At 36.6% G+C, this 18,530-nt stretch overlaps 1 protein-coding gene across 6 annotated transcripts in view; it reads right to left on the bottom strand.

The window, feature by feature from the left end:
- Window positions 1-18,530, bottom strand: part of Ncbp3 (nuclear cap binding subunit 3) — a 49,422-nt gene that overhangs the window by 19,526 nt on the left and 11,366 nt on the right. For 4 of the 6 annotated variants that reach the window (XR_007107630.1, XR_007107628.1, XR_007107629.1 and 1 more), the window contains exons 4-14: window positions 15,224-15,349; window positions 12,533-12,661; window positions 12,232-12,308; window positions 11,104-11,212; window positions 8,630-8,729; window positions 8,227-8,330; window positions 6,225-6,522; window positions 4,491-4,645; window positions 2,425-2,586; window positions 1,418-1,580; window positions 802-964 (exon numbers count right to left, since the gene is read on the bottom strand). Coding sequence is in view for 2 of the 6 variants with exons in the window: in XM_047543285.1 (XP_047399241.1) it covers window positions 856-964; window positions 1,418-1,580; window positions 2,425-2,586; window positions 4,491-4,645; window positions 6,225-6,522; window positions 8,227-8,330; window positions 8,630-8,729; window positions 11,104-11,212; window positions 12,232-12,308; window positions 12,533-12,661; window positions 15,224-15,349 (1,532 nt within the window). In the remaining 4 variants the exon portion in view is untranslated. Of the gene's footprint in view, window positions 1-163; window positions 965-1,417; window positions 1,581-2,424; window positions 2,587-4,490; window positions 4,646-6,224; window positions 6,523-8,226; window positions 8,331-8,629; window positions 8,730-11,103; window positions 11,213-12,231; window positions 12,309-12,532; window positions 12,662-15,223; window positions 15,350-18,530 lie in introns of those variants that run through there. The other 2 variants (XM_047543285.1, XM_047543286.1) reach the window with 1 other exon arrangement.

The following is an 18,530-nucleotide window of genomic DNA, read 5'->3' as shown; positions in this document are numbered from 1 at the left end:
GCAGAACAATCCAGGTAAGTGAAGAGTTGTAGCATCACAAAGGGACAGTCTTTCTACTAATTATTTCTAACTCTTAAGTTCTAATAAAGTGAAGTGAAATGTGACTTTTAAGTCTGTAGAAGAATATAGTATTAAATACTTCAAAAGAAAAATAAGACAGGAAGACAAATATCTACCTCCTTTTTATGGTAAAATAATCTGAAAGGAGCTAAAAAAAAATAGACTAAACATTTCTGAAACTATTATCTCATTTGCCAGTTTTGAAGAAGCCACAACTTAGAGAAAATATAAATTATCAGTGTTTCACTTCTAAAGTGATAATAAACAAGATCCCATCTCAGATGGATGGATTTTTTTTCCTACAGTGGCCAAAAACCAAGTTAAATTCTATGTACAAAAACAGACCATACACTTAGGATCATTTAAAAATAATGAGACTCCTCTCTTTGTCTTCTTCCAAAGTATATAATATATATTTAACAGCACAAAGAAGACACCACTTGAACTTCCCCTATAGCCAACAGGAGAAACTTCCACATATAAAAATTAAAAATTTAAACTTTTAAATCATTAATATTTTTAAAACATAATACAGACTTAAAAAATTGTTCAACATTTAACCCATGACCCCACCCCTAGCACAAAAATCAACCCAAATCCAGAAGTCACAGTTTTTTGTTCCTAAAAATCCCACAGCACTGAACTTTATCTTCACATCAAGCTGATAGCCAGTAGGAGGCCTCTAACAGAAATTCCCAAGGGAGGAACGGAAGCGCGATTGATGCTGTGTCTCTTATCTACCTGGGCGGCACTGATGTACCTCTGAGGTCAGGTCCTCGAGATTCGACCCCCACATTAGGGTCCTGGAAGGGTGAGCTGGCAGTTTCCCTCATCTTCCCCCTCGGAGGCTGTCCAATAAGCACCTGGGAATTGACTTTTCTTGGGAAAAGGGTGCTGGTAACAGCTGTCAGGGCCAAGGCAATAGTGAGAAGTTCAGTTCTCTGCTCTTTGGATGAACTGTGTAAAACATTTCTTTTAAAAGACACAATGTTAAAAATATTAAGAAAAACGTCTACAAAATCTGGAGGGCTGCCTTTTTCTCAAAGGGTAAAGCTTGTGGGGTGGTGGGGAAAGAATTGAGGGCCCAGAACTATAACTGCAGCAAAAGAGAGAGATGCCCTTCAAAACTCGTCACATTCTTAAGAAGTCTTGCTGAAGCAGCAAGAGCTGAGGGTGACTGTATGAGGAGCGGGAGGGGCGCCAACTCCTGCAGGGCAGGTTCCTACAGCACCCTACCCTGCGCAAGAATGTCAGGTTTTAGGCAGCTGCCAGGCCCTGGGGGCATCAAGACTCTGCCTCTGAACCAGAGCTGCTTTCCCGACTAACTTCAATCTGGAGAGATGGTAAGTTATCTAACCGGCTCTTCTTTTGGCGAGACTGTTCTTTCTCCTTAATCAGAGCCCCCCATGCCCTCTGTAGCTCGGAGTCATCTTCCTCAGTGCCTGGTGACCTGTGATCCACTTTTTTCATATTCTTTTCTTTGGTCTTGGGTGCAGATCCTAAGCGAGTCCATAAGCTACCTGTTTGGGCAAGAAGGCATTTTAGTTTGGCAGCCATGCTGACATCCAGAGTAATTCTGAGGAAGCAGGGGTACTGCCAACCCCTGACATGCAGGAGACATTAGTGTCTGACACACCTGGAACCACTGTGCAGCCTTGGGTTAAAAAAAAAAAAAAAACTCACTTCCTTGACTTCAGCAGCCCCTGTGTGCAAATGAAGGGGTCAAGACTGAATAGGAGATCCTTACTGCTAGGAGCAGGTGCCCCCACGTTAGGTACATGAGAGGCTTCTCCTTGCCACACCTTCCCTGACTGGGTGAGACTCACTACACTGTGTGCTGCTTCACTCTGCCAGGAAATTGTAGCTCTAACATTCTGCAAATTGAGGGGGGCCTATATCCACTCATTGTTTAAAGTATATTTTATTAAAATCTGACAACAGAAAAATACGTGTTTAGAATTTTGTGATGCAGATATTCTATTAAAAAAAGGAATGAAAAGTATAACAATAAGGAAAAATGATCACAATAAAATACTCTTTAGAAAAGGATATCTATATGGACAAAGACTGGAATACATACATGAAACTAAAAAGGATTTGTGCTAATCTAAAAAAACTCTCTAACCCACCCCACTCCACTCCCAAGTTATCTTTCTAAAACAGGTAAACCACTTCCTCTAAGAAGGAATATGTAAGTTTATGTCTAAACTTTCCTGTTAGCCTGAAGAAGATGATGATGATGACAATAACAATGACCACAATAATGATACTGGAAGAGGAAAACTCATTTATTTGTAGCAAGTGCTGCTCCCTGCCTCTGCTCTTTTCCAATTTTCATTCCTGTCAGTTTTAAGAATTACCTACCTGATTTCTTCTCCCGAGTATCAGAGTAGAGGCCTTTAATATCTTGCCTGGGAACACCTAGCCTACTATGTACATCTGAAGAGGGCTCTCTCCGAACCACTGGGTTACTACTAAAAGCCTTCTCTGGAGAATATGGTCTTTTTCCTAACCGCTGTCGTATATCTGGAAAAAGAAAAAAGTACCACAATAACCAAGAAATGTGTGTATTTCATTACTTATACTGTTAACCTGAGATCTCCTATGGACCTGGCACTAGATGTCCCTGAGTGAGGACACAGAACCAGACATAATCAGCCTCCTAAAAGACTTCCCTCTTCATATTAGTCTTCATAAGTTCCCTAGGGAATTTCAGAGGCAGGTGCTATCACAGGGAAAAGAATCTCAACTGACTGCTTCAGAAAAAATTTTCTAAAGCATAATTGCCTTTTTTTTGGGTAGAACCAGCAACACTAAACATGAGAACTCCAAGTTTACCAAGGAGAGAAGCCACAAATCTTTGAACATATTAGTAGTTAATGAACTTATTACATTTAACCAGTAAATATAAGGCAGGGCATAAAGCAAAGGATCAAGGCCAGATGCCCAAAGCCAAATTTGTTCTTCCTCTAACCCCCCCTCACAAAGCTGCTTGAACTGGTTCTCCCTAACAGCAACAACACTAGTGACACATTCATTAGCCAAAGCCTTGTGCTGGGGTTCTTGCCCATTTTTATCTTTTGTTGTTGTTGTTGTAAACAAATGGGATACGTGTTGTTTCTCTGTTTGTACATGGCGTAAAGGCATACCATTTGTGTAATCATAAATTTATATAGGGTAATGTTGTTTGATTCATTCTGTTATTTTTCCCCTTCCCTGCCACCCCTCCCACCTCTCTTTTCCCTCTATACAGTCCTTCCTTCCTCCATTCTTGCCCCCATCCCTAATCCTAGCTCTAACCCTAACACTAACCCCTCCCACCCCCCATTATGTGTCATCATCCACTTATTAGCGATATCATTCGTCCTTTGGTTTTTTGAGATTGGCTTATCTCACTTAGCATGATATTCTCCAATTTCATCCATTTGCCTGCAAATGGCATAATTTTATCATTCTTTATGGAGGAGTAATATTCCATTGTATATATATACCACAGTTTCTTTATCCATTCATCAACTGAAGGACATCTAGGTTGGTTCCACAATCTGGCTATTGTGAACTGAGCAGCTATGAACATTGATGTGGCTGTATCTCTGTAGTATGCAGATTTTAAGTCCTTTGGGTATAGGCCAAGGAGTGGGATAGATGGGTCAAATGGTGGTTCCATTCCAAGTTTTCTAAGGAGTCTCCACACTGTTTTCCAGAGTGGCTGCACTAATTTGCAGCCCCTTGCCCATTTTTAAACTGCTCCTAAAGAGTGGCACCCATCTATTTCCCTGGCAATTCAGGCTGAGCCCTTTCTGTGGTTTCTCAGCCTTTTCTCTCTTGCTTCCCAGTACCGAGTCTTCCTTCCCAAGACATCCCATTCTCACTCTGTTTCTGTTGTCCCTGACCTAGTTCAGGTTGCTGTTACTTATTTAACTCTCTAACCCACCCCACTCCACTCCCAAGTTATCTTTCTAAAACAGGTAAACCACTTCCTCTAAGAAGACTTCCACAATTCTCAGTAGATCTATAATGGTTTGCAGTCTTTCCAAAGATTTCTTACATGCTAGCTTTTAACACAGGCCTGATGGCAAGCATAACTGCATACCTGCTGTATGAATGTATGCATAAGTGGTTTAGTTCAAACTCTTAACCATTTATAAAACTATCCAATTTAACTTTTATTATTCTTGCATACAAAGTACACCAATGACATAAAGAATAAAATAAGTATTTTGGACAAAAATGCTGAAAACTAGTTTTGCCAAAGTCTGATTATTTTTCATGTCCTGAAATTCCAATGTCTAGATCAAAATTCAGACATGAAAAATAGAGATAATTAAATCAGTTCAAAACAGCAAAGTTTTATCAAAAAACCTACCCCTGCCCCAATTTGCTCTCTGAAGCTCAGAATGAAGCCCAGAAACATAAATGAGGAACGATACCTGATTTAGTACTGCTGACTGGTGGCCGTGGACGGGAGTGCTGACGTTTTTCATCTAACAGGTGTCGGACATCTGCAAATTTCTCAGGTGGCAATTTGTTACCAATTCGGTTTTTTATATTGCTTGTGGATATACTATCTGCCCTCATGGAGTTCCTTTAAAAAAATTATTAGTTAGCCAACTTCAACTGTGAAATAAAGTCCAGGCAATAATCTCATATTCTGGAAAAAACAACTTAAGAAACTCAATCCAATACAGCCAACATTTACTAACAAATACCACATACAATAATTTACTTAAGAAAACCAAATTCAACCTGCTGTAAAGAGACTAGTGAGGGCGAGCAGGATGCTATTTCCCATGGTGAGTTCCACGCACGATACCCACATGCTATCACAGAGTACATAACTGTAAAAGTCCCCTTCTTCTGGGACAAACAAATGCTAAGCTGAGGCCTACAAAGAGCTTGGGGTTTTCTGCTCACATAGGGTGTAATCCAGCTGTAGTCAAGACACAAAGAGTCTATAATCCCCTTCTTTAAAAGCAGACTTCTCTGTCAACAAGTTCTACTACCATGCTATCTACCAATATTATTCTGCCAGCAGGAAATTCTACAAAAACTAAAAATAATGATGTGAACAAGGTCATACAAACAAATCAATTTTAAAGGTCTTTCTCCCTTCCCCCAAATGTATCACCAAGAACATCTTAGACTATCCCCAGAATTTAATTCTTGGAGTTTTGAATATACTATCTGCAGTCATTGAATATGCTCATCCCTACTCGTAAAAAAAGTACACATTAAAATAACTAGATATTTGTTCACAAAAGATTAGGAAGAATGGTAATACCTAAGGTTGGTATAGATATAGGTAATAGGTGTAATGTGGGTAAAACATGGAAGGAAATCTAGTACAGTAACTAAACTTGCAGGAATCTATCTAGTTAACAAAACAGTAAGAAAATAAAAACCTAAACCCCATCAATAAGGGATTAAGTGAATCATGATACTTTCAAACAAGAGACTGCATGGGGTTGAAAAAAGGATGTCTATAATATATTAAATGGGAAAAGGCACATTGCAAACAATAAATAACATAACCTCATTTCTATACAAATATAACTATAGTTTCTTTATAGGTTATGTATATGCATAAAATAACTGGAAGTTTATTCACCCAATTGCTAACAATTGTTATCATCAGTAGGGGCTAGGAAAACAGGTGACTTTTACTTTCTGTACTGTTTATAGTTTCTATAACAAGGACCATTGCTTATACAGAAGAAAAACTGGATGTTTTTATTCAACTCTTACAAAGGACTAAAATTAGAATAGATAAGAGTAATTATGAAATTAAGGTGTTTATATTAGTATTTAAAAATCAAGTTAAGGGCTAGGGATGTAGTTCAACAGTAGAACACTTGCCCAGAATGCATAAGGCCCTGTGTTTGATCCTCAGCACTAAAGAAAAATAGAAATTAAAATTAAAATTAAAAAAACTAACACTGAGCTGGGCGTGGTGGCACAAACCTATAATCCCAGTGACTCAGGAAGCTGAGACAGGAGGATTGCAAGGCCAAGGCTGGCCTCAGAAACTTAGTGAGGCCCTAAATCAAAAGAAAAAATTTAAAGGGCTGGGGATGAAGCTCAGTGGTAAAGAACCCCTGGGTTCAATCCCCAGTACCAAAAAAAAAAAAAAAAAAAGAAGAAGCAATATTGATAAACATTTTTACCTAATATTTTTCAGCTGAGATTCCACTTCATCTGCATACATAGTCATTTTCATACTTTTCTTTGGTGAGGGAGTGGAAATCATTTTCAGTTCTAGATCATAGTCCATTTCATCTGAGTCTGAGCTGCTGGCACTGGACCGCCTGGATACACTCCGCTCCCGGGTCTGCTTGAGAGCTGGAAGCTCCTCATGGTACTCTACCACCACCCTGTCATCTGCATCCATTTCCTGGTCTTCCTCCTCCTCCTCTTCTTCCTCTTCCTCCTCCTCAATAGGTTCCTCAGGAACATTCACTAATGCTGAAGAAATTTAACCAGAAGACATTAGGAAAAGTTTAGGCTAAAACTAATAAGTGGGATTTTCTATTCTACAAAGGAGAAAAATTCCCATCCCTGAGGTTTCATTGGAGCATTATCTATAACAAAGCCAAATCATATACCATACTGATGTCCAGAATAGAGAATGATTGGGTAAAGTATGATCTAGTATGGAATATTATAAAGTTATTTAAATTACAGTCAATTCTCATTATTCACAAGTTCTGTATTTGCAAATCTGTCAAATTACTTGTGACCTCTAAGTCAATACTTGGGGTACTTTCAAGGTCATTTGCAGACATGTGCAGAGCAACAAAGAAATGTGAGTCACTGGATGAGTTTGTTTCCAGCAGAGGTCAAACAAAGGAACACTCTACCTTCTTATTCCATCTCTTCTACTGTAATAAGTGTCCTTTTTGTGGTCTATTGACCATCTTACTTCTGCTTCTTGCGCTTTTTGTTGGTAGTTTCACAGTTTAAGATGGCCCTCAAAGTGCTGAAGGGCTGCTTAGAGATGTTAAGTGCAAGAAGGCTGTGAAGTGACTTACAGAGAAAATACATGTGCCTCATTCAGGTATAAGTTAAAGTATAACTATGTTGTTGGCTGTGAATTCAATGTTAATTAATCAAGAATATACATCAAATAAGGTATCTTTAATCAGTTGAAAATAGTGTGACCAGAGGCTTTGTATTGTTAGTATTTACAATTTTAATGCGACTTCATAGCACATAACCACTCCAATTACTGAAAATCAATTATTAATTTTAAAGTTTATGGAAAGATGTTTATAATAAGTAAATATAAAGTATATATTTACAAGAAATATAACATTTCTTATGAAAATAAACAGGAAAGAATGTAATATGAAATCAGTTGCTACATTAAGATACTAGAATTAGAGGCAATTTACTTTTTAATTTCTTTAGCATAAAGAGTGAATAACCTTTAACTGAAATTGGAAAAGTATAACTATAACAGAAAAATAAATGTAGTAATATTCAATTTCAAACATAATTCTGTACATACTCATTAAGTAAAAATGTATAGACTTCACGTCTTCCTGTCCCATTCCAATGATATATGTGTACATGTTATTCTGTTTGTATGCTGACTTGTCTAGCTCTATAAAGCATGTAGAAGATTCCACACATTAAGTTCAAATAAAAACACATCTTCATGAAACATAATGAAAATTATTCATTTACCAAATAAACATGAAGGAAAAAAGAGAAAGAAAAAGACCCAAGTCATGAAATCCCACTTTTTTGTGGTATTCATGGGCACAAATCAGTAAATATAAAGCACTTGACACAGCAGCCTATTTACATTATCAGAAAAGGAACAATAAAATCAGCCCATTTGATCAGATAAGTAAAAAAATTATTTTTCATGCAGTTGTTGATATTAATAGTAGAAAAATTAGGTTTCTAAGAAAGTTTTATTTTAATTTTTCTATGTTACATTGGCCTTTTTTGTTAGAACAGCTTTTATAAATTCATTTGACTTCTTTGCATGGGCAATTTAAAATTAATTGTGACTTGACTTACTTTCCTATATGTTGGCAGAGGGTGAGGGCAAGGAAGAGAGGATGATAAAGTGTGGAACCTTAAAAGACTGTATTAAGAATAAAAATATGATTTCGAGAGCCAAACATGTGTCTACCCAAGAGCTGAGCAGGCAACTACCGGAATGTCGGTGTTTATATGACGTCAAGCCAACATCATCCCCAATCAGGGCTCTTTTCTTGATCACATCCCGCTGAATGCGACGGGAATGATATCTTCGCTTCCTGGAACATTGCCAAAATAAGCACATGATCAGAAATCAATAGGAAAAATATTGAAATCTATTAATTCATTTCAACTACACAATGACACAATAGTAGGTGCTGAAACAGATATTTTAAATGAAACTGATAACAGCATTCTCATATCATTTACCACAATTAAGAATCTTGAATTCTTCTTTCTTGCCTTCCTTTTTCAGTCCGCAAAGGGTTTTTACATTTCACTACAGAATACCAATGGAATGATTAAGAAAAGTTTAATTACTATTTAAACTACTGCATTTTAAAGGTTTTGGACTCACCAAGAATTGCTAAGAATTCCTTTCATGCCTCCGTAATTTGGATTCCCATATTTCATGTAATACTGACTTCTTCTGGCAGCTCCAAGTTCCTTTTTGTCATCTAAAAATTAATTAAAACCGTTACCTAGGAATTCCTGAGCATGAAGATAATGTTGAATGGCTTTTAAAAATACATGTTTTTCATAGCTTAGATCAGAGTACAATCTCCCCCCCGCCAAAAAGGACAGCGTCACTATAAACATTTGCTCTCTGAGTATTTGCTAACGCAATGCAAGTGTGGAGGAGATGGAGTAAAATACACAGATGACTGAGGTTAAGCTGTTGTTTAGGAGTTGACTAACTTTGCAGAGGAAATACTACAAAAAATAAACAATATGAGATACAAGGTTCTAAGAGGCATGAGAGGTTTTTTTAGAAAAGGTGAATTTTTGTGGTCCCTAGAGAGATGATATTCATTTCTGAATGATAAACACTCCAATAACACAGAACAAGGGTTAAAGAATAAAACAACATAATTTCACATATTTGAAAAATCTTCCTTTCTAGCTTATTGTGATATTCCTCAAATTGGCTTCAAGAAAATAAAACTGAGTACCAAACATTTGGAATATATTCAAAAAGCCGTTCAAATGAGTAAATGTGGAAAAGATCACATTTGTCACATTAAAATACCAGTAAACAGAAAGGAAGGCAGTTGGTAATCACACATTCATCAAAAGCAGTAATACAAAAGTCTTCGACAGCTCCTTGGGCACTTTCTGACTGCAAAGGACAAACAACACTGTAAATGTATCCAGTGCTCCAGGAAAATGGGACAACGTCTATCAGTATGTGTGCCTCCCCTACACCATTTCCCAAAAAGACCATGCCCACCAGCTCCTTGGAGAAATGGTTGATTTCAGGACTGGGAAGGTAAAGTACAAACTGAGTCTTGAAAAACAAGATGTTCTGTTGTATTGTAAAGTAAGCAAGTGCTTGAATAATTGTAGGGATATCAAAAAATAGCTTGAAGGAGCTTTGCTGACCAAGTACAAAACAATTTGTGAATCAAAATGATAACAACTATGGATTAGAGCTTATTGAATTAAAATCCATAAATCTAAACTGATATGAGTAAATAAACACATAACTGGTAAAAGGAAAGTTCTTCCCTAGAGCAGACTGTCAACTAATGAAGAAATGACCATTAACGGATGCTAAAGATACTACATGTAAGTGCAATGAGCAACAAGCTATACACATAATCTCAAAGTCTCTTTCCACAACTGTTTTAATTACAAACAGAAAAATAGTTAACAATGGGAAAATCTGGCAATCATTACCTTAACTAAGTGAATAATGTTAATATCTTTGAGAATGGGATGAATAACTTTCATGTACTTCCTGATATCATGCACTGAAAATGACACATAATCATTCTGTAGTATTCTTGCCTCAAAATGTACAACCTGAATTTAATCAGAAGGAAATATTAAACAAACCCAAACGGGGGGACATTCTATAAAATAATGAGACTATATACTCTAAAAATTTTTCAGTCAAGGAAAATAAAGTGAAGGAGTAGTTCCAGATTAAGGGATACTAAAAAGACAATGACATAAATACTCCATCCTGGAGTGGATCCTAGATCTGTGGGGTTAGGGAATCCATGAAGGACCTATTTTTGGAAGACCTGATAAAATCTAAACATGGACTATGGATTAGGTATTAAGTATGGTATTAAAGTTAAATTTTCTGATTTTTGGTAACTGTGATATAGGTAAGACGTCCTTATTCTTCAGAAATACATATGGAAGTATTCAGAACTGTTAACTCCAACTAGCTTTCAAATAATTAAAAGAACATATATGTGTATATATAAATGTGCACACATACATATGCATTTTTTAATGCCCACCAAAAATCATTGTGCAAAAAGTCTTATTAGGAGAGGATCAGAGCTGAAAGGCGTATTAGTGATGTCACCAGGATGTTATTGCTATAATAAAAAGGACAACTTCTAAAAAGTTTTCATAGTTCAGATAATAACTGGCTGAAAAGTAAATGAGGCAAATCAGTTTTAACAGAAAATAACTTACTTTAGCCAGAATTCACCAAATACACAAACAGGTTAATTTTCACTCTGAAAATCAGAAATTCCTTTCAGCTTGCAAACCATTACCTCATAAACACAGAATACTACAGTATGCAGGGAACTTTGAAATGACTTGCTCTAACTTCTTGTCTTTGTCTTTTCTTCTTCTTTTTTTTTTTAAGTATTTCTTTAGTTGTAGATGGACAAAATACCTTTATTTTACTTATTTATTTTCATGTGGTGCTGAGGATAGAGCCCAGTGCCTCACACATGCCAGATGAGCACTCTGAGCCACAACCCCAGTCCCTTGATCTAACTTCTTTTCAAAAGAGAAAGATGTTACTCAACAATTAATAATTTTTGATTGAAGGTAAAAATGCCAAAAAAATTTAAATTTTACCTTTTGTAGCAAATCTCATGAATAACCTATTTCCTTTAGCAAGTTTGTTAGCAGGACGAAGATCATTTCTTAACAGAGACTCTTCTTCTACCTGAGACAATGTGTCCAACTTAAGAAAAAAAGAACATTTCAATGTAAAAATGTCTTTTTTTTATAGTTATTCAGTTGACAAATTACCAGTAAGAAAGCATTCTACCTTTAATACCCATTAACCCTGCAGCACTAGCTCCTCTGCAGAATTTTAAAATCAGAAACTGTCTCTGACTATTCTGTTTAAAACAACAGTCTCCATTCCTCTCTATTCCTTTATCCTTTATCTTTCCTTATAACACTCATCACCTTCATGTATGTGTGTATCTGTATTATCTATCTTCCCCACTAACATGTAAGTTCCAAGAGAGTAAGAACTTTGATGATATATCTCTATTACCAAGAATTTGGTACAATGTAGACGTTTAATATTGAAACATTTTAAATGATACACTCTCATATTTCTAATAGTATATAATCCATTAAGGGAATATACCATTACTTGCTCTTTCTTTTTTGTGGTGCTGGGGATGGAACTCAGGGTTTTTACACATACTAAGCAGGCACTCTACCACTGAGCTACAGCTCCAGTCCCACTTTACTTTTCCTCAGTTTTACTTATTAAATACCACTTCAAAATCTTTCTCAGTAAAACCATATTTTTTTCCAGTATGAGGAATTGAACTCAGGGACTCAGGGGCACTCTATCAGCTATTTTCCCAGTTCTTCCTAAATTTTATTTTGAGGCAGTGTCTTGCCAAGTTGACCAGGTTGGTCTCAAACTTGGGATCTTCCTATTTCTACCTCCCAAGTAGGTAGGATTACAGGTGTGCACCACCATGCCCGGTAAAACCACTTTTTTCAGGCAGAAATGTGAATACTATTTTAAGATCTCAAGACAAACTGTTATATCCATATAAGCCAAGAGTCTGGTGCACCTTAAGAAGGTTTCATGGTAAAAACTAGATGAACACAACAAAGTCTTTAAGAATTAAATTTAAATTAAATTTAAATTAATTCTTTAAGAATTAAATTTAAAAGGACAATAAGTAATTTTTTACAATAAAACCTGACAGATATCTTTGCCCTATAACTAACCTCTACATCACTTGAGTTCTCATCTTCAACTTCTCCTTCTTCAGCCTCATCATCATCTGAACTGTCTTCGTGCTTGTCTAAAATGTGAGGGACAAGATGAATCTTAACATAACAGCATCTCATAGAACTTTAAAAGTCCAGAATTTTCTATTCATGTTTACTGATGATTCTAAGCAATGTAGTTTATCTTAGAAACGTGGGATGAGGAGATACTATATGATGTTCCACTTAGAAACCCAAGGACCTGGACTATGTAAAGAACAGGACTTTCAAGCCAAAGTTCCCTCCTTTGTGTTGTTACCTTTTTTACTTTTCTCAGATGACTTGTCTTCACTGGCATCCCTGCTTCTTATCTTATCCTGGGCTGGCAGAGAGCTCATATTGATAAGGGCTCGTGTGGCTGTCATTTCATCCAGCCAAACCACATTACCTAAAATAAAATGTTACAATGCATCCATATTATAAGTTTCTTGAGAGCAAAACCTGCATCGTATTCATTGTTACAGGTTCCTCTAGCCATCTAGTTAGTCATCAGTAAATATACACATTAGATAATGAAAAGAAGTATAAAAGTGGTGATAAAATCTCTGATGAATTTAGCCTAGAGCTATATTCCCAAACTGGATTCTACAAAATAATTATTAAGTATTCCATGAAGAAGGATTCTGTATATTAAAAAGAGAATATGATAAGTGTTAATAAGTTCCTTTTTTTTTTTTTTTTTTTTGAGATGTAATCCCACTATTGCCCAGCCTACTCTCAAACTCCTGGGCTCAAACAATTCTTCTCTATCTGTGTCCTGAGTAGTACAGACTACTGGCAGGCACTACAACATCCAGCTAAATGTTAGCAGTTCATGATGATGATGATGATGATGATAACGATGATGATGATGATGATGATAACTATCAAATAAATTTGGATAATCCATTATACTACTGCTCCCTGCTATTTTTTATTATCTAGACATGTAGACATGCTAAATGATGTTCCCCCACAATAAAGTGTGGGTGAGTAAGGTATCCATGGCATGTGTACAATGGAGACATGACAGCAACTTGGCTTTGCAGCAACTAATTTAATTTACCCGTTTAAGGAAGAGAAGTAATCAAGAAAAAGGGTTTGAAAAAGGCTTACAGAACAAAGACCTCTTTAACCATTTCAAATGGAATGGCATTTCTCAAAATTATGTTATCCCTATATTTTGGTTTGGGAAATGAATTATTATGTGACTAACAGGCTATAAAGCCTTGAGCAAACAATTTCTTTTACCTATTCCTTAGTTTCTGTTACAATATGAGGTAGTTGAACTGGACAATTCCAAGGGTCCCTCTAATTCTAATATCCTTAGCTACAGTTTTTTTTTTTTAATTGAGAAAACATGTTAACAATATATTACTAACATTAATCATAGTTTGAAAATGAAAGGTTAAACATAATACCAATTGAAGCACTTCTCAGATTGAAATACCCAGGAGAAAATGAGGAAAGAGAACTAACTAGTCTCCTTTGCCAACTGAGGTGCAGACTGAGCAGGGGAATGGGGGGCGGTGGTGGAGGCCAGTACAACGTTATATAAAACTAATCTAATTCCCTACACTGCAGCTTACAAAAGCTAAGGAAGATAAGAAAAAGACCTGGATGCAAAACAGGTCATGTTCCTCACTCAGAATATTTATTAGACACTGCCCCATGAGGTTGCAAGAAAAGGGACCTAGGCTGTACCCCTCCTTCTCTCCCATCCTTAGCTATAGTTTTAATGACTTAAATCAGGGTTTAGCAAATAATAACCCATGGACTAAACCCAGTCCACCATCTGTTACTTTTTTTTTTTTTTTTAGTTATAGATGAACACAATACCTTTTTTAAATTTATTTTTATGTAGTGCTGAGGATTGAACCCAGTGCCTCACACATACTAGGCAAGTACTATATCACTGAGCTACAACCTCAGCCCCACCATTTGTTACTTTTATATTTGAATCATCTTTATTAAGGAATAATTAATGTACAACAAAGTACACACCCACTGCCCATTTTTGTAAAAAAGTTCTATTGAAAAACGGCCAGGCTTATGAGTTTTTATACTGTTTATAGCTGCTTTCATACTACCACAGCAGCTGAACATATGTGAAGGGAACATGTGGCTATAAAACCTAAACTATTTATTATCTGGTCCTTTCTAGAAAAAGATTTACTGATCTTGAATTTGGATAGTGTGAGTTAAGCAGAAAGACAAAAGGAGAAAACCCTTGACTCAGTCATATTTCTTTCAATGAAAACACTGAATCAACATCTTTAGAGAGCAGCTGAGAAACCCAGCTGGTATCTAGGGCACTACCTAGTAGGTCAGCCAGCTGGCAGTAAGTAAAGCCAGACTAGAAGTAAGTCAAGACAAGAAGCCAGCAAAGTGGTTACCAGAGGTCAGGTTAGACTCCGCAGGGAAGGCAAGTTAAAAATTACATTTGGCTCACAAGCTGGACAACTCACAGGTTAAGGCAGGTGATATTCCAGAAAACACAGTACAAGGCAAGTAGAGGTGAGAGGTCTATGTCAGAACATTCTGGTCTAGTTCTAGATCAGAAACACTGGAGCAAAGTCAACCCTCTGAATAACTGTATGGCAAGTAGCAATGCCGAAGTCCAAAGCCCTAAAAACATTCCTAAAACTATGTAGTTGAAGCCACTCCTTTTCCCACTGTGGGTGAAAGAGAGGCCTTAATCAAGTATACAAGACTCAGATGCCAGTAATCAATCTGCTAGAGCCTGGATCTCTACTTTGAGTTGACTTGGAATACCCAAGGAGTATGAGTTGGCAGACCAGTTAAGGTATGCTGATTCTCATCAACAGGCAATATTTTTTCTTCTAGGCTAAGAGCAGAGATCAGGCATAAACAAGGAGTTGGGGCCATAATCATTTACCATTTTAGACAGCAAAAACTCTTTAAAATTCATTTTTAAAAGCATATTCAACAGAAGATTGGGTGTACTTACAGGAGGTATCATCCAACCATTCAATGTGTGCTGGAGGATATTCTTTAAAATAGGAAAAGATATCCTGGGTACTCATCTCATCTACTCCACAAATGTAGATTGTCTCTAGTCTCACTTTGGGAATTGCTGGAAAAATAAAACACAGAAAAGATGACAGAATTTTTCCACCTGCTTATCACACATTCCACTAGCACCCCTTTATAACAGTTCAAATAACCTGTTCATAAAATTTTAGAAAATAAATATGCTAAAAGAAACAACAATTATTTCAAAAGAACATGAGACAGGATGGTAAAGTAAAATGTTTTAATTTTTTTCCTTTTAATTTTTTTTATTAAAATCTTTTATTTTTACGGACTGCATTTTGATTTGCTGTACACAAATGGGGTACAACTTTTCATTTCTGTGGTCGTACACAATGTAGATGCACACCATTCATGTAATCACAAATATACATAGAGTAATACTATCTGTTTCATTCCACTATTTTTCTGTCCCCCACCCCCTCCCACCCCATTTTCCTCTACACCATCCAAAGTTCCTTCATTGTTCTCTTCCCCCCATCACCTCCCTCTCGTTATATATTGTCATGCACTTAACAGAGAAAACATTCGGCCTTTGGTTTTTTTGGGCTTGGCCTATTTCACTTAGCATGATATTTTCCAACTTCATCCATTTACCAGCAAATGCCGTAATTTTTTATTCTTCTTTATGGCTGAGAGATATTCCATTGTGTATATATACCACAGTTTCTTTATCCATTTGTCAACTGAAGGGCATCTAGTTGGTTCCACAATCTAGCTATTGTGAATTGAGCTACTATGAACATTGATGTGGCTGCATCACTGTGGTACGCTGACTTTAAGTCCTTTGGGTATAAACCGAGGAGTGGAATAGCTGGGTCAAATGGTGGGTCCATTCCAAGCTTTCTAAGGAATCTCCATACTGCTTTCCAGAGTGGTTGCCCCAATTTGCAACTCCACCAGCAATGTATGAGTGTGCCTTTTTCCCCACATCCATGCCAAACACTTATTATTGCTTGTGTTCTTGATATAGCCATTCTAATTGGAGTTAGATGAAATCTTAGGGTGGTTTTAATTTGCATTTCTCTAATTACCAGCGATAATGAGCACTTTTTCATATATTTGTTGATCACCTGCATATCTTCTGTGAAGTGTCTGCCCATTTCCTTAGCCCATTTATTGATTGGGTTTTTGTATTTTGGGTGTAAAATTTTTTAAGTTCTTTATAAATTTTGGAGATGAGTGTTCTGTCTGCAGTGTGTGTGGAAAAGATTTTTTCCCACTCTACAGGCTCTCTTTTCACATTATTGATTATTTCCTGTGCTGAGAAAAAACTTTTTAGTTTGAATCTATCTCATTTATTGATTCTTGCTTTTATTTCTTGCACTATGGGAGTTTTGTTAAGGAAGTTTGGTCCTAAGCCAACATGATGGGGATTCAGGCCTACTTTTTCTTCTATCTGGTGAAGGGTCTCAGGTCTAATTCCTAGATCCTTGATTCATTTTGAGTTGAGTTTTGTACAGGGTGAGAGATAGGGTTTAATTTCATTTTACTGCATATGGATTTCCAGTTTTTCTAGCACCATTTGTTGAACAGGCTATCTTTTCTCCATTGTAGGTTTTTGGCACCTTTGTCTAGTATGAGGTTACTGTACTTATGTGGGTATGTCTCTGTGTCTTCTATCCTGTACCATTGATCTACCTGTCTATTTTGGTGCCAGTACCATGCCGTTTTTGTTTCTATTGCTCTACAGTAGAGTTTAAGGTCTGGTATTGTGATACCTCCTGCATCACTCTTTTGCCCAGGATTGCTTTGGCTATTCTGAGTCTTTGTTCTTCCAGATGAATTTCATGATTGTTTTTTCTGTTTCTATGAGAAACGTCACAGGAATTTTAATTGGAATTGCATTAAATCTGTATAGCACCTTTGGAAGTATGGCCATTTTGATAATATTAATTCTGCCTACCCAAGAACATGGGAGATCTTTCCATCTTCTAAGGTCTTTTTAACACTGAACAGCATTAAACAAATGATTTAATTTAGAACAGGGATATTAACCTCAGAAAATTATCTTAGTAAAAGCACATATTTATCCTCATATTAAATACCTTAGTAAAGCAATACCAAACTGAAAAGGATTATTCACTGAACCTGACAATCTGATTCTAAAAAGTTTTAAGTACATGTCAAAGAGAAATGTACAATAGTGGAGATAATCATGAAAGATGAGATACTGGTGCTAGATATATCAAAGCACAAAACTAAAGTAAAATAATTATAGAGTGAAACTGGATGCAGCAGCACATGCCTGTAACAGATGACTAGGGAGGCTGATTGGAGGATCAAGAGTTCAAAGCCAGCCTCAGCCACTTAATGAGGTCTTAAGCAACTCAGAGAGACCCTGTTTCTAAATAAAACACAAAAAAGGGCTGGGGATGTGGCTCAGTGGTTAAGTGCCCCTGGGTTCAATCCCCACTATCAAAAACAACAAAAAAATTAAAATACCTAAATGTCAACTGGGGATATAGCTCAGTTGGAAGAGTACTTACCTTGTAAGCACAAGATCCTGGGTTCAATCCCCAGCACTGAGCAAAAAAAAAAAAAAAAAAACAAACCTATATGTCTACTACATAGGTCTAAGCTTAATTTCTTAAAAGATTAGACAAGTAGAACATTCCTTATAAAACCGGGCCCCTGTAATCTTTCCACATCCCTCTCTCCCTTCCTTTTCTGAAGTAATTCTGTCAAGAATTCAATCTTCCTCCCAAGCATGTTTTTATTTTTTTGTTTGCTTTTTTTTTTGTGGCACTGGGGATCAAACCCATGGCCTTGTGCATGCAAGGCAAGCACTCTACCAACTGAGCTATCTCCCCAGCCCTCATGTTTTTATTTTTAATCTACACATCAAAACATAAAAACTGCACATATTAATGGTTGCCATGTGATATTTTGAGATACATATACATTTTGTAACATTTAAATCAGGTTAAACATATCTCTCTCCTCAAATGTGTAATTTCTTTATGGTGAAAGTATTCTTTTCTTTTAATTTTTTGAAATATACAGTACATAACTGTACTCTAGGGTTGGGGATGTAGCCCAGTAGTAGGCAGAGCACATGCTTAGCATTTAGGAGGCCCTGGGTTCAATCCCCAGAACCCTAAGTGCACACATAAAGTCATAGCTTCTTACTCCTAACTGTAACTTAGTCTCCACTGACCTGACTTTTCCCATCCTTCTCTGCCCCATATTCTTTTCCCAGTCTCTGATAACTACCATTTAAC

The sequence above is a fragment of the Sciurus carolinensis genome, chromosome 3 (genome assembly GCF_902686445.1).
Source record: "Sciurus carolinensis chromosome 3, mSciCar1.2, whole genome shotgun sequence".
Taxonomy (NCBI): domain Eukaryota; kingdom Metazoa; phylum Chordata; class Mammalia; order Rodentia; family Sciuridae; genus Sciurus; species Sciurus carolinensis.
Note: the sequence above shows the minus strand (reverse complement) of the source record. Positions and strands in the feature narration are given on the sequence as shown.